This window comes from Scatophagus argus, chromosome 9 (genome assembly GCF_020382885.2).
Source record: "Scatophagus argus isolate fScaArg1 chromosome 9, fScaArg1.pri, whole genome shotgun sequence".
Lineage (NCBI taxonomy): Eukaryota > Metazoa > Chordata > Actinopteri > Scatophagidae > Scatophagus > Scatophagus argus.
The window spans coordinates 16613504-16627774 of NC_058501.1; the positions used below are offsets into that span (position 1 = coordinate 16613504).

Genomic DNA, 14271 nt, shown 5'->3' on the forward strand with positions numbered 1-14271 from the left:
TCATTTAAAAAAAAGGCCATGCATGTGATAAAATGAGAAATACCCCCACCCCATCCCTTTCTCACCCCCCCCCCTTCTCTCTCTCTCTCTCTCCCCCTCCATCACTTCTCCCTCCTGCTCTCGCTATGTCTCTTTTGTAGCCAAAGTAGCACGCTGAACCAATCCACCGCAGTGCCTGGGACAGATTGAGTGAAAGAGAGAGTGAGGAATTTAGAGGATGGGTAAGGGGGCTTAAGGGAAAACACACAGGAGTGAGAGAGAGAGAGAGAGAGAGCGAGAGAGAGAGAGAGAGAGAGAGAGAGAGAGAGAGAGAGTGAGAGAGAGAGAGAGAGAGAGAGAGAGAGACCAAAAACCCACCAAGCCTCCCCGCTGCGAGCTTTCTTGGCTACTGACGTGTGCGCACGACTCTCGTGGCAGGGTGAGTATTATTCTTCTTTTAATTAAGTACAGTTATACGTTTCCCGGCAGTAATTGTTAGGATAACACCTTTTCAACCTGTCTCAGTCAATTTCATATGTATGTGTTTATGATGACAGCTGCGAAAAGAGCATCGTTCCTAACGTGTCCTCCTGTCGTGTTTAGCGTGAAAGACAGCCTCTCATCTTCACGTGAGAGCGCTCAGGAAGATCACAGTTAAATGTTACCTGGTCGGGTCTGGTCTAGGGTCTGCTTTCCGTCTTTTTCCCTCCCCACACCATTTCATCCCAATTTTCGGTCTGAGTCGCTCACATGCTCTCCTATCTGTTTATCATCTCCAAACTCCGCGTGTGAGTGTGTGTGACAGCAGGGAGGAAGAGGAGGTTTCTGAACAATCCTGTGCTCACATTACAGCCTCGCTCCTCTGCCGTTAAACATAAACAGATCCCATTTTACGTACATGTCAGTAGTTTGCATGAAATTTGATGTGAATGTCGAACTGTGCGCTCGGCTTCGTGAAAAACGGCACGAGTTTCACCGAAGTGTGGCTGCGCAGCTGAAATGCTTTGACATATCGTGAGCAAACCCACCCATTGAGTCACGATATCGACGTTTAGTCGTTATGAAGTCATTTATTTTCCACTTCATCTTCCTCTCTCGCTGATTTTGAGATTCCCCACAGTCAAGGTTGGTTAGTTAAGCACAGGTGTAGGCGCATCTCCGCCGTGCGCGTCCATGTTGGGTACTCCTGCCATTTTTTGGGCCAAGGTCTTTTCCTGTGTTAACCTATATCTGGTACATGTACTCATGCTGTTCCGTCTTAAAGACTCCCTCTCTCTCTCTCTCTCTCCGAGCGTAGTTTCATCCTCCCTCTCTCAGTTCTCCCTCCCTCTTTTCACCCACATCCTCCTCTGTTATTCATCTCTCCCTCTTTCTTTTGGTGTCCTCCTCTTCTATGAGGCTTAGAGGTGATGTCAGTCTGCAGATTGTGACAGATTACAGAGAATTAAACCTTTTGTCCCCCCATGTGGCTCCTATCTAACAAATTCAATTGGCTCATTACTTTCTGGGTGAGGGAGCTGTGGGGCCTGTCTCGGAGCGCTAAAATGGGATTGTTATCACAAATCTAACAGGCAACACGAATTTTTTCGCTCAGTCTCAATCCCAAGTCTACAATGGTTATGTCTCCAAAAGCTGCAACAGTATGGGACTTTTTTTTGGCTGATGTGAGCACAATACATACTTCATTTGAGTCCAAATCTATTAAAAGCCAGAAGGATACACCTTATTTGTTGGGGTTGACTGCGTTTTCTGTTTCATTGGCAGCCTGTGAGAGAGATGAGGGTGCTGTCCGTGGTGCTGAACAAGTCTGGATGAGCCACTTGGGCACATCCACTTCATTTCTGCAGTGTTGCAACTCCAATTGATTCACACACCTTCTTGGCCACTTTGGTACATCCTTCAACTGCTGGAAGGTGTGATTGTTGATTCCCCACTCCCCTTGGTCCTCTGGTTTTCTTTAAAACCAGAGGGCCTGGTTTTAAAGAAAACCAGTGCTTTCAGTCATTTTGGTGAGTTGTTTTGATTTCACAGAGGCAACAAGAGATTACTCAGACTCTCTCAGTTACTCTGGCTTAAACTCTTGTCCACCAGCAGCAATTGCAACTTCAGGGCCACAACCCCTGATCAAAGAAGAAAAACAGAAGAGAAAGTGGTGGCAGGGCAGCAGCAAACTGGTCAATCCTCAGCTGTGGCATCACATCGGGGTGGCAGTTTGCATCCTGCCATTTGTAAATCTTGTAATGTTCATTTGTCCTGTTTGTCCAGCTGGATTGTCAGTCATTAGTCATACTTTTCCTCTCACATCTGCCACAAATTGCCATTTCTCAGAGGATTTCTCTGACGTGTACCACCAGCCGGCTCTGTTCTTACACATATGGCTCACTCATAAAAGAAGCTCTATTCATCTCTGGTGCTGCAAGGAACTGAAGCACCTTCCCTAGTGGCCATGTCTTGCACAATGACTGTCCAGATAAGATGAGGTTAAGCTTAATCTTTAATAGTTTCCCAATTCAATCACTCTATCTTTCATAACTCTGATGGAGGAATAATAAAGTGGTTTTCATCTTTTAGTCATTGATTTGGCTTTCATCTTCTGTTATCAAAACCTTCTTACGCACCTGAAAGAGAGGCAAGTTAATTTGTCAGCCTAAACATGAGAGATTTAACCATATTTTTCATGTAAACACCTCCCTCCATAAGACAGCAACAAGGTACACAAAGTCAGTGTCTGTTAGACTAAACGTTAGATACAAGAAACTTCAAAATCTTTTCAGCTGCAGCACTGTGAACATTTCATTCATGACAGTCAAACAGGCAGACATAATGATTATTTTATGTGTCAGGGTCAGACACTGGTGTCAAAACTCCATTCAGTCCACAGTCCAGGCTGTAAACAGCACAGTATGTGTGATGATGGTGGAAAAGTTTTCTTGATACTCAGTGGGCCTCTGTTGCAGTCTTGAATGACTGTGGATTGAATGTCAGTGTGTATTTGCACTGTATTGTAGAGCAGATGCATTCCTTCCTGGCCATAATTGGGCTCTTCTAGCCCGTTATTACAGCGTCACATTTCATTTACAGTGACTTTAGTGTACTCAAATGGCCTACACAGCCTGTGAGATAAAAGGTGATATTCACAGCAGGCACAGCAGGCATGCACTGACAAAACATGTGCAGCTGTACAGAAGGTGTCGACTTGGGAAAAGCTGCTGCTGAAAGAATTAAAATTGTTCCTATACTTTATATAATAGTGCCTAATTAAATGAGCACCTGGTGCATAAAAACAGCTAAGTGAACATATTGTAAAATCTAGTTTTTTATTGCACCAAACTTGTGTCTAAGTGGGAAAAAATATGTAAATTAGCAGAAGAGAGAAAAACAACATCAGAAAATAATCAGTGCAAAAGTGAAATACAAAGTAAGATGTGAAGTTATGAAGGTCAGCAGCATTACACTAATAACCCTCTCAGAGCGACACTAATAAGTCAACTAAATGAAAGTGATTACATTAAATACAGACTGCACTCTGTTTTCCATATGCATTTGTTGTCCAATACCTGTCAAGTTGATGATACTGAGCAGAGGGCCAAATTGGGCAGAAGCCAGTGGCTGAACAATCTCACACATAAACACAGAAACTCACAAATGCATACAGACAGCATGCTCAAAGGATTTGCAGTCGAGTTTTTCCCAGTCAACCAGAAGTAAGTCACAGAAAGATCATGTGTGAGTCACAGAGGACCCCCTCCTCCCTTTTCCTGATTTCTGAGTGTGTGTGTGTGTTTCTGTTATCTGTCTCTCAGTTTTTTAAATCCTTGCCTAACTTCAGCAGTTTACTCTGAAGTCATCATCTGTTGCTTTGGCTCCTCTCTGACCTTTAACAGGATTGGTTGCCACCGGATGTGTCACTAACTCATCTGTAGCAAAAAAAAAAATGAGGCGAGGCAGGAAGATGGCCAGTAGCTGTTTCCATGCGTGTGAATCACATGTCTGTCTCAGTGTCTTCGCCGTTTCTAATGACCTCCCTCTGTGACCCCGTTCCAAATTTACCTACGCTTTTATCTCTGCGGTTCTGACGTGTAGTTCCTCTTCTCCACTAACACCTTTCCCTCCCTTCGTTCCACCCTCCAGATGAGTTCGTGCAGCAGTCGTGCGTTGACCATCCTGTCCACTGTGTTTGGAGCCTGCGGGCTGCTGTTGGTGGGAGTGGCCGTGTCCACAGACTACTGGCTGATCATGGTGGAGGGCATCATCCTGCAGCAGAACCAGAGCATGGAGGTGAAGATGGCGCTGCATTCAGGCCTCTGGAGAGTTTGCTTCGTGGCTGGTAGGAAGATAACAACAACGTGTCTGCATGTTCAGATTCTACTTCCACAGAAGATGGATACGAACACGTGCACAGACGCAAACACACAAATACAAACAACGCTGCTACGTGTGTGTGCATGTGTCCACATCATCACAGCGACAAACACACAGAAACAGACTGACTATACAAGCTGAATGGGAGAGCAGCAAGGCGACGAAAGAGAGGAAAGCAAGCTTCTGACCTCTAGAATCATAGATGTCACAAAACATAACTGTTACCTGTGAGCAGGACTACAATGGCCCCACATGCTTTTGGTTCATGTCTGCATGCATCACTGACTTTGATACTAAAAGCAAACCCCAACATTTTCCCTTTTCTCTGTATGTGTGTGTGTGTGTGTGTGTGCGCGCGTGTGTGTGTTACCACTCAGGATCAGAAAACGGGAGATGTGTTGCGTCAGAGTACTTCACTGAACCCGACATAGAGATCACCACTGAAAACACTGCAAATATCCTCAGTGAGTAAAACAAATGATAACACATTACCTTCTGTGTGAGAGTCAGTCAGCACGAGTAACTGCAGAGTCCCCCTGCTGGTTGATTGTGGGTACTGAAATATTAGAGCTGCAGCTACCAGTCGGATCATCCTCATGAATAAGATTTTGTGAAGTGATTTAAAATTAAATTTAAATTTAAACAGATCCAGGATATAATTTTGTACAGGAAGTTTGAAGGGTGTATTTGGGGGAAATTTTGTTACCTTAATTGCTACCAGTATTTCAAAAATTCATTCTTCTGTTTGGAAAAAAATCTAAAAGTTTTAATATCAGTTGACATTAGTTTATCATCAGCAGTCATTTTATCATACAGTATAAGATTCTGGGTTAAGGAGAACTTTTTAATGCATGTTGCATGTTGCTGTGCTTTGTTGAAATTTTTTAAAATATTTCTTATATCACGCAGCTGAAAAGCAATTAGAAACTGTGTGAAAAGTAAATATTGTTTCCCATCTCCCTATTCCAGTTGAAGTTATGGCTAATCATATCTGCATATTATTGATTTTACTGCCTCTGATTACATTTTTAAGACTTTTAAAAGTCCAGAGATGCCATCATTTACCTTTCCCAGTAGTTTAAGGACACATCTCAGCAGCTTTATTAAACAAGATGACCTCTTCTCCCTACAGAGATGGTGCGGACAGCAACACCCTTCCCGATGGTGTCGCTGCTCTTTGTCTTCACGGCCTTCGTCATCAGTAACATCGGGCACATCCGGCCTCAGCGCACCATCCTGGCTTTTGTGTCCGGCATCTTCTTCATCCTCTCAGGTGGGACCCATTACTCATGTCCTGCTGTCACTCTGTGATTGATTACAGCAGCCTGGTGTGTCCTGTGTCACACATGGAGCTACTCCATCACTGCTCTATTTTTAGTGTATGATGCAGGTGTGCAGGCTGTCATCAGAAAAGGTGACTATCAGTGAGAGTTTTCGGCTTTTGTTTTTTGACTTTGCATCACTTTGGAACTAAACATGGTCCATGTTATGCTTTCTTTGCATTCATATGATATGCAAAGGCAAAAATAATAACCCTGGGAAACAGTGTAAACACATGCAACATTCCCACAGTAACATGAGTAGTTATTATTATTATTATTTTTTTTTTTTTTTCATTTTGATTTCCTGCATTGGTGTAGTTACCTTCTTGAACAGCAGGTGGCTGTAATGCTCATGCTTCTTGACCTCTGTGTGTGGAAAAGAGAGCCAGGAGTCAAATTGGAGCTCATGTTCTCTGAAGGCTGTTTCATTTGACACGTTTGAGGAGGAAGCGGCTCTGCAGAGCTCAAAGGAGCTTCAGACGGAGTCTGCCGCGACAGTTTCCACTTGCCATAGCAGGGAGCTGCTGATAAAGGGTGTAGGAGAATAATAGGCGTTATATAACTGGGGTTATGTAATGTTTATGGCCTGTGCTGGAAGTGTCGCAGTGTTTTACTTTATGAGGTATTTTGATAATAGAGTGTTAACAAGGGGCAAGTGTATCAAATTGCTTTTCTTAGCAGTTAGATATTCTGCTGCACTAAGCCTCTCTCTCTCTCTCTCTCTCTCTCTCTCTCTCTCTCTCTCTAAACACTGCCCCCTCCCCTCCACTCCCCTCCTCCCACTTTAAACCTCCCCATCTTACTCACCAAGCTTCTCAGTTTTCTTTCCCTGTCCTTCCTCTCATTTCCTACACACTCCTTCATTCAGGGGACATTCTTTTTGTATTATATAGTCACTGTGGACGTGGTTGTGTTTGTGGACTGTTGAGTGATATGAGCCCATTCTCCTGCAAAGGTGATCTGGTAAATATTGTAGTTTGGGTCGCTCATGTTCTGGTTGATATTACAGAAGCTGAGCTGTTCTAACATGGTTTGTTCACTTAGCCTCTTTCTCTCTGAATTTTTGTTTCTCTCTCAAACACACCAGACATCTTGTAGTCACATGATTTACCTCTATTTCTTCTTCCTTATGTCCCTCACATGCACACACACACATTTTCTTTTCTTCCATCCACTCTTAGTTTGCACCTGAATGTGCGATTCCCTCAGTTTTCACATGTTACTTATTTAGAGGAAGATGTACTTCCACTGCATGATTGACAGCAGCATGGGTTCTGCATTTTCCATGCTTTTCAATTTTAAATTGACAGCACAACCTCTTAAGCTGGCCATTTATGTAAAGGACATAACCGCCTAACAGCCCTGTGGTACATCTGAATGTTGCATTGAAAGCTAAAAATACTCGAATTTGCTGCTTACAGCTTGCAGCTTTCTCTGAATATTGATTCTTCGATGTTGGCCATATGTTGCATCTCATGCATTTAACATGTCTAACGCAGGGTGGAGAGCATGTGAGTGTTCTTGGAGGAAGGGGTTTAAATGTTGCATGTGCTGCTTCTCGATGTTTTTTCACTTTTGAAAAACGATTTTTGGTTTTAGATACAGTTATTATACAATATATAGTCATTTCACACCATAACATTTATATGCTGTATGTATCTGCTTCCTAAATGGCCTTTAAAACTACAGAGCCACTTCAACATTTTACTTCCTTTCACTCTTTACATTATCTCTATTATAAATGTGCAAGTTCAGTTAGTAATCAAATTGTGACAATTAAATTAAAGGCACTTCTCTCGTGGGATAAGTAAGGGAAAGAAAATTGTTTAATTTAGATTAAATGGATATCTGCAGGCAACTCTGGCTCCTAGAACTTTCATTCATATACTACTAATTTAAGCAGCAAATCACCATAATGATAAAATGTTTTAATTAAATTTTTTTTTCACCCGACAACAACATGACTGGGATCAAAATGTCTACATTTAAAAATACTGATTTTGTGGTTTGAAGTCAGTGTGCATGTGATCCAAACGTTCAGATCAGCCCACTCCAGCAAACTGATCTGACTGTTCTGACTGATGCAGACGAGTGGAGTTCACAGTTCAGTCTGATATCAGGCAAAGCATGCAGGTGCAGATGATGTACCTGCCAAGTCACAAGATGTTCACTCAAAACATCATCTCTAAAATGTTTATTGACATTTCCAAATGTAATTTTTTTCCCCCTTCAATATCCTGCAATTCAACTTCTGCTCACAGCAAGTAAAACATTATTATACTTTTTTATGTTATGTTTACAGACTCAAATCACTTAGTTAAGATTATGGATGGATCACAGTCTTGGTTAAATAAAGTCAGACACCATCAGGCAGTAGGAGTTTACTTGATTAGCAATGTCTCTTTATTAATGTTAACATTTTGGAAGCTAATTGTTTTGCGTGGTCACTTCACATCCCGTCAGCCTCTCTGTCTCCTAAACCCTCACCACGCTGGTGCAGCTGTCTGGATTGCTATATAATGACCTCCTCACACTCTCGCTCTCTCTCTCTCTCTCTATTATCAGACTTTCTTTCTCTCTCTCTCAGACTCGCTGTCATTGTTAATGTGCTGTGTGCAGGCCTCAGTCTGGTGGTGGGCCTGGTGCTCTACATCTCCAGTATTAATGACGAGGTGATGAACCGGCCGAGGGAACCCGAGCAGTTCTTCAACTATCACTACGGCTGGTCCTTCGCCTTCGCTGCCTCTTCCTTCTTGCTCAAAGAGGTCAGTCTGGGCTCTTTGTGTGCGTGTGTGTGTATGTGTGTGTGCGCGCGTGTGTGTGTGATAAAAATAAATATGGCAAAGAGAGCTAGAGGGTATATGTGTCCGTTTGCATGCATGTGCTTACAGAGAATATATCTTTATTTTGTTATTATTTTAATTTTAGTTTTTTTGGAATATTCCATGCTGAGGGTGCAAGCAGGTGAGATGATTAGTATGCTGTAGGTGATGTGAGATATCAGTGATGCAGAACTGCTGGGTTTGAGTGTACATGTGTGTATGTGAGTGTGTGTGTGTGCTCATGTGTGCATTCATGCGTGGCGCAGTATCGTGTGAATCCTCTGCTCACCCCCCCAGTGGCCTCCTGCTTTTGCCTCTTCTTCCCATCATGCACAGCACTGCTCTCTAATGTGCTGCAGTGGACAGTTTGGTCAGTGTGACCTCCCCTCCTCTGTCCTTTCCATCACCTGCGTCTTTTCTCCACACTTTGGTCTCCTTCTTTTGCCTTCCCTTTTCCTTTTCAGTCTCTTTTATATAAGCTTAAAAGAACTTTCTGAATTGGTCAAAAAGCACCTGTTTCCACCTTATACATTCAGTTTAACATTTCTTTCATCACAGTCACTTTCAGACGTCTAATTTCCCCAGCTATCACTTGTTACTACATCTTTGAAAATGTATTTGTCTCTGAACTCAATTTATTTATGTAACCAAATCCCTCTCTCGCTGTCACATCTTATCTTCCCCTCATCTCTTCCTGCTTCCTCCTCTAACTCACTGTTCTCAGGGGGCTGGGGTGATGTCAGTCTATCTGTTTATGAAGCGCTATGCCGAGGAAGAGATGTACCGCCCCCATCCTGCACTCTACCGCCCCCGCCTGTCCGACAGCAGCGACTACAGCGGCCAGTTCCTTCACCCAGAATCCTCCTGGCCTCCACCGAAGCGAGGCCGCAGCACCTCCGAAGCCTCCAGTGACATCTCCATCCAGCTCAACCAGGCACCCCCAGCGCCACCCAAAAGCAAGCTCCAAACATGTGGCCAGGGCAGCCCGCCTTCTGGATCCTCCTCTGCAGGGAGCTACCACATGCCCCCTCAGTCTGCTGGATACCCGTCCATGCACACCCTGATCCGGTCACACTCCTCACATCCCCAAGGCCAGGACCTTCCCGTCGCTGTGCCTCCATCACCTGTACCTCCCCCACATTATCACACACACATGCACATGAGCGCCTCACCCTGTTAGGAAGAGGGAGCATTGAGGAAGGAAGGAGAAGCACTGTGACTCCTCATAATCACAAATACACTACGTTTAGATGACAGATGAGAGTAAATTCTGAGCTGGGAGCACAAATCATGTGAGATGAACCGGAGGGAGAGGCGATCACTCATTAAAAAAACTGTAGCGTGTGGAACAATACAAACCAAGGACAAAGGAGGGTCTGGAGACAGATTAAGAGACTGTGACAAAGAGGGAAGAATAAAAATAGGAGAAGACTGGAAATGAAACAGAGAAATTCAGTTTGTCATTGTGGAAAAAGGGAGGAAAATGTTTCCTGGAAAGACTTTAGAGGTTAGGTTGAGTGACAGAGGAGATATAGGGGAGGGAGAGTGAGGAAGAGAGAGCGAGGGGCTGCGGTATAATACGAAGATACTGCAGTGCTGCAGGAAATTTGTATGCACTTGGAAATGTACAATGCAAAACACTGATCATAAAGACTGAGGATGTACAGTTTTATACATACATAATACATACTTCTTCTTCTTCTTTTTTTTTTTTACCAAAAGGTAAATGTGGTAAAATATATTCTTGTCTTCTTTCAATTTCATACATCATCAATCCAGTTTCATAACTCACAATGTGAAAGTAGTTTTATTAATATTATTATGAAAAAAACATTAGTTAATGATAGAGCAATTCTGAAATGAGAACACTGTTTGTGAATGTTGTTAACCTATGTAAAAAAGAACAGGCAGAAGTGGCTGATGTTCTGAAATATCATAAGGAGAAATCAACTTCTTGTTTTACATATTTGTTTAAGATACAAATTTCTAACTTCTTTTACACAAAATTGCACACGAGGACTTCTGTACAGCAGTTGTAAATTATGAATGAAGCTTTGGCACAAATCACAAAAAAAAAGTCAAGAAAATGTCTGACTCATTCTAAGACTGCAACGGGCCTACCACAAGCAACAACACGCCCTCTGGATGCAGCGCGCACTGGTTTGAAGAAGGAGGAACCACCCGATGCTGATGCAGAGGTCTGATGCCCTCTACTGGCCACTGTTCTGCACTGACCCTGGACCAGCCCCTTCCACACCCCTCTGGACTCAGTTCACTGCTTTTTCATGCCCTCTTGGTTCCTCACTGACCTGCACTGTGTGTCAGTGGATGGTGCAGCACAGATGAGTTGAAGCAGTTGTCCATCCAGAGGCGGAGTTATGGTGAATGTCACGGAGCAGCTAAACATGTGATTATGCACCGGATGGAAATGAATGCTTATATGCTTTAATATAGACTGATTAGGAGTATTTTTGTTAAAGCTTCAGTGCTGTTTATACACACATATATCTGAAAAAGTCATGTGATGAAAGTATTTCTTACATTTGCACCTACTGCAGGACAATACAGCTGAAATGCAGGTCCTTTGGTTTGGCCATTGCACAAATTAGAGACCACAGCGCAACAAATGCCAAAGGCTTCCAGAGTATCTGAAAAAATATGTTTTGTTCTCTTGTGTTTAGGGCTGCAACTAATGATTATTTTCTTTATTGGTTATCTGCTGGTTATTTTCTCAACTTATTGTTGTCCCACAGCTCAAAGTGATGTATTCAAATTGCTTGTTTTATTCGACCAGCTGCTTAAAAATATGTTGACTTTGTCTGAACAGTGCTCTACAGAAAACATACATGTACAGTTAAAGCTATGTTGGATACTGCAGGCTACAGTGTCAGCAGGTCTCCCAAATATTTCAGAGTAGCACTTCCTCCAACATCACAAAGTAGCAAGCTACCTACAACGTTGTAGGATGTTTTAGCCTACTTTACCACGTACTTTCACCTAATACGGTTATATTGTGGGGGGTTTTGTAGTAACTAACATATATTTTCAGATGCCCTTGAAGTACTGGACAGTATCTCAGAAATACAGAATTGTAGTATGAATATAAATTCTTCTCAAGACTTGTACAACAAAAACAGTCATGTTGTAATCTAGAAGAGTCAGTTTTGTTTGTTTGTTTGTTTGTTTGTTTGTTTGTTTGTTTTAAGGCGCATCAAGCACAAGTGGATGTCGCTGTATTTCTGTAATGAGAATTTGACCACTGTGTCCATTGTGTAATGGCTGGTTATCATTATCACTGTGATGCTGGAGAGAGGGAAACACACTGATGTCCGACAGAAGGTGTGTCGGATGAAGGGACATCATGCAGATATCGTCGTATTTTTGCCTTCACGCGGGGTTTTACTGAGCGAGCATGCAGTCTTTAACACCACCCTGCTTTTTGTTTATGCAGTGACACGATTCCATATTGAGGTGAAGCCTGGTGTAACTGCAGCTTTCTATTATTGGCTCTGCTGTTACCGTTAGGAGGTTAAGTGCCTTGCTCAAGGGCACCACGGCAGTACCTGTTGAAGAAGATTAAAGTATTTTCCAGGTTTTTCCCCAACCAATAAGCAGCAAAGCCCACTTCCTTATGTTTCATGTTACATGATTAACTTCCTTTTTTTCATTTGAGGAACCATTTGATAATCATTTGATACTGCTTAAAACATTTTGTTTTCCCCTCGCTACCCCCAGACATTTACTTTGCCTCCACATGATTATGTAAGAGGATGTAGCTACGCTTGTTTCTGAATAAAGCCTTCTTGCACATGACCATCTTTGTAAAGACAAAATGGGTAAAATAAATGCTTTTCAGCGCTTCAGTGGAACTGATGCTGTGTAATCTTGAGTTATATAATTCAGTAGCGGTTGTGATAAGATCACTGTTCTGATCACTGATTACTTTACTCTAAATGTGAATAAAACTTTCAGCGTGGGTTAATTTCACCCCGTTTGCCCTCTCTTGTTATCTGCTTCTGAATTTATATGTTTTTTTATTATCAAGTGATTCAGTATCTTTGCTGGTTATTTTTTCACTTTTGCTATAAATTGGTTTGCATAATAAGGATGGAACTGAAAAAAGTCCTCATTTTGACATGGACTGTAGTGATGTGAGGACGTACTTACAATAATATGACACCTTAAGTATGTTTTTCTGACTGGTCTCTGTAATGGAGGGAACCACTGTGAGTGAATTCACACTGCACTGCGGTGAACCACTGGGTGTTAACCAGGCTCCCTCCTCAGTCACGGCAAGCTACCATAGCCTGAGGGCAACAATTGATCAGAGTGTTGCATATGTGTATGCATTTGTGCATGACTGCATTTGCTTACATGCGTGTTTGCATAAAGGTTAGTAATCATAAACAGCCTGAGACTCAAAAATAGCATTAGGAATATGAGATTAAGTTGTAAAACAGTTGTCTCTAAAATCAGGTCTATTACATGAATATCTTCAGGTATTGTACGGTCAAAGGAAAAGTACTTAGGTTAGGTTAGGTTTTTGCCAAGGTCAAAAAGAGATAAGGAGTGAGCCATGTGGCTGAAGTGAGCAAACGACAGGGGAAAGATTGAATGCAGGCAAAATGCAAAACACAAATCTGTCACAAAACTCCGCTTTCTGTTTGAGATCCAGAACTAAATGGATTTTGACAACAAAGATTCAAATAGTACACAGCAACATGAGTGTGTGTGTGTGTGTGTGTGTGTGTGTGTGTGTGTGTGTGTGTGTGTTAGCGTGTTATGTTAGGAAGTCAAACATCAAACATCTACAGGTCAATAAAACTAAAAAGCATCAGCACTCTGATGTCAGACTTCCAGGACTGAGAGTTGTTAAGTGTGTGTGTGTGTGTGTGTGAGTGTGTGTGTGCATATGCGTGTGTAAGCATGAATGAAGCCTGACTGCTTGTGTAAACAATTGAGATGAAACTGTGACTTGTGAGTTGTTGTGTGGCCACTTTTCTGTAATAATATGCGTTTCACTGTGTGTGTGTTTGTGAGCAAGTCTGTATGTGTTTATGTATTTATGTGTGTGTGTGTGTGTTTCTTTTGTTTGTCTGTGCATATACATGTGTGTTGCGTGTATGTGTTTGTGTGTGCGTGCGTGGCAGTGTGGGTTGAGTGGATCTCTCTTTTCACCATCACCATTACTGCATGAAAGACCTGTCACTCTGTATTAGCTCTCTCCGGCTCTCCCTCACCCCTTTCTGTGTGTGTGTGTGTGAGTGTGTGTGAGTGGGTGGGTGTGACAGAGAGAGAGAAAGAGAGAAAGGGGTGAACTGGGCAGCAAAGCCATTTTAAAGCTATTGAAGGTCATCGTCCGCTCAGTTTTGTGCATCCTAACTGCTGTGTGCGCCCAGCAGCTCATCCACTGGCTCCATTTTTATAGATCCGTGGATGACATAATTTAGTCTGTATCGCAAACAGCAGCGATCCCTCATCACTAAAGTCACTGAAATAAATAATTATGGCGATGATAGTCAATTATCACAATTATTACGGAGCCCCTGCTGAATTTCTGTCTATATAGATACATAAATATTGACCTGTAGATATTGACTCTATGATTTAACATCTCTCTCTCTCTCCCCCCCCGTCTCTCTCTCTCTCTCTCTCTCTCTCTCTTGCCGCATTTCCCAGAACTACCAGCGCGGCCCCCATCATCATCATCATCATCATCATCAACAACACAGAGAAAAAGTGTCCCACTGGCGCTCCATCGAGTCGCTCTCCAGAAAAAAAAATTC

At 42.6% G+C, this 14271-nt stretch overlaps 1 protein-coding gene across 1 annotated transcript; it reads left to right on the forward strand.

The window, feature by feature from the left end:
* The first annotated feature begins 309 nt into the window (after nucleotides 1-309).
* Nucleotides 310-12467, forward strand: cacng7b (calcium channel, voltage-dependent, gamma subunit 7b). Its single transcript, XM_046400808.1, has 6 exons — nucleotides 310-418; nucleotides 4111-4306; nucleotides 4719-4805; nucleotides 5474-5614; nucleotides 8283-8428; nucleotides 9210-12467. The coding sequence occupies exons 2-6, from the start codon at nucleotides 4111-4113 to the stop codon at nucleotides 9663-9665; spliced, it is 1026 nt and encodes a 341-aa protein (XP_046256764.1). The 5' UTR covers nucleotides 310-418; the 3' UTR covers nucleotides 9666-12467.
* The last annotated feature ends 1804 nt before the right edge of the window (nucleotides 12468-14271 follow it).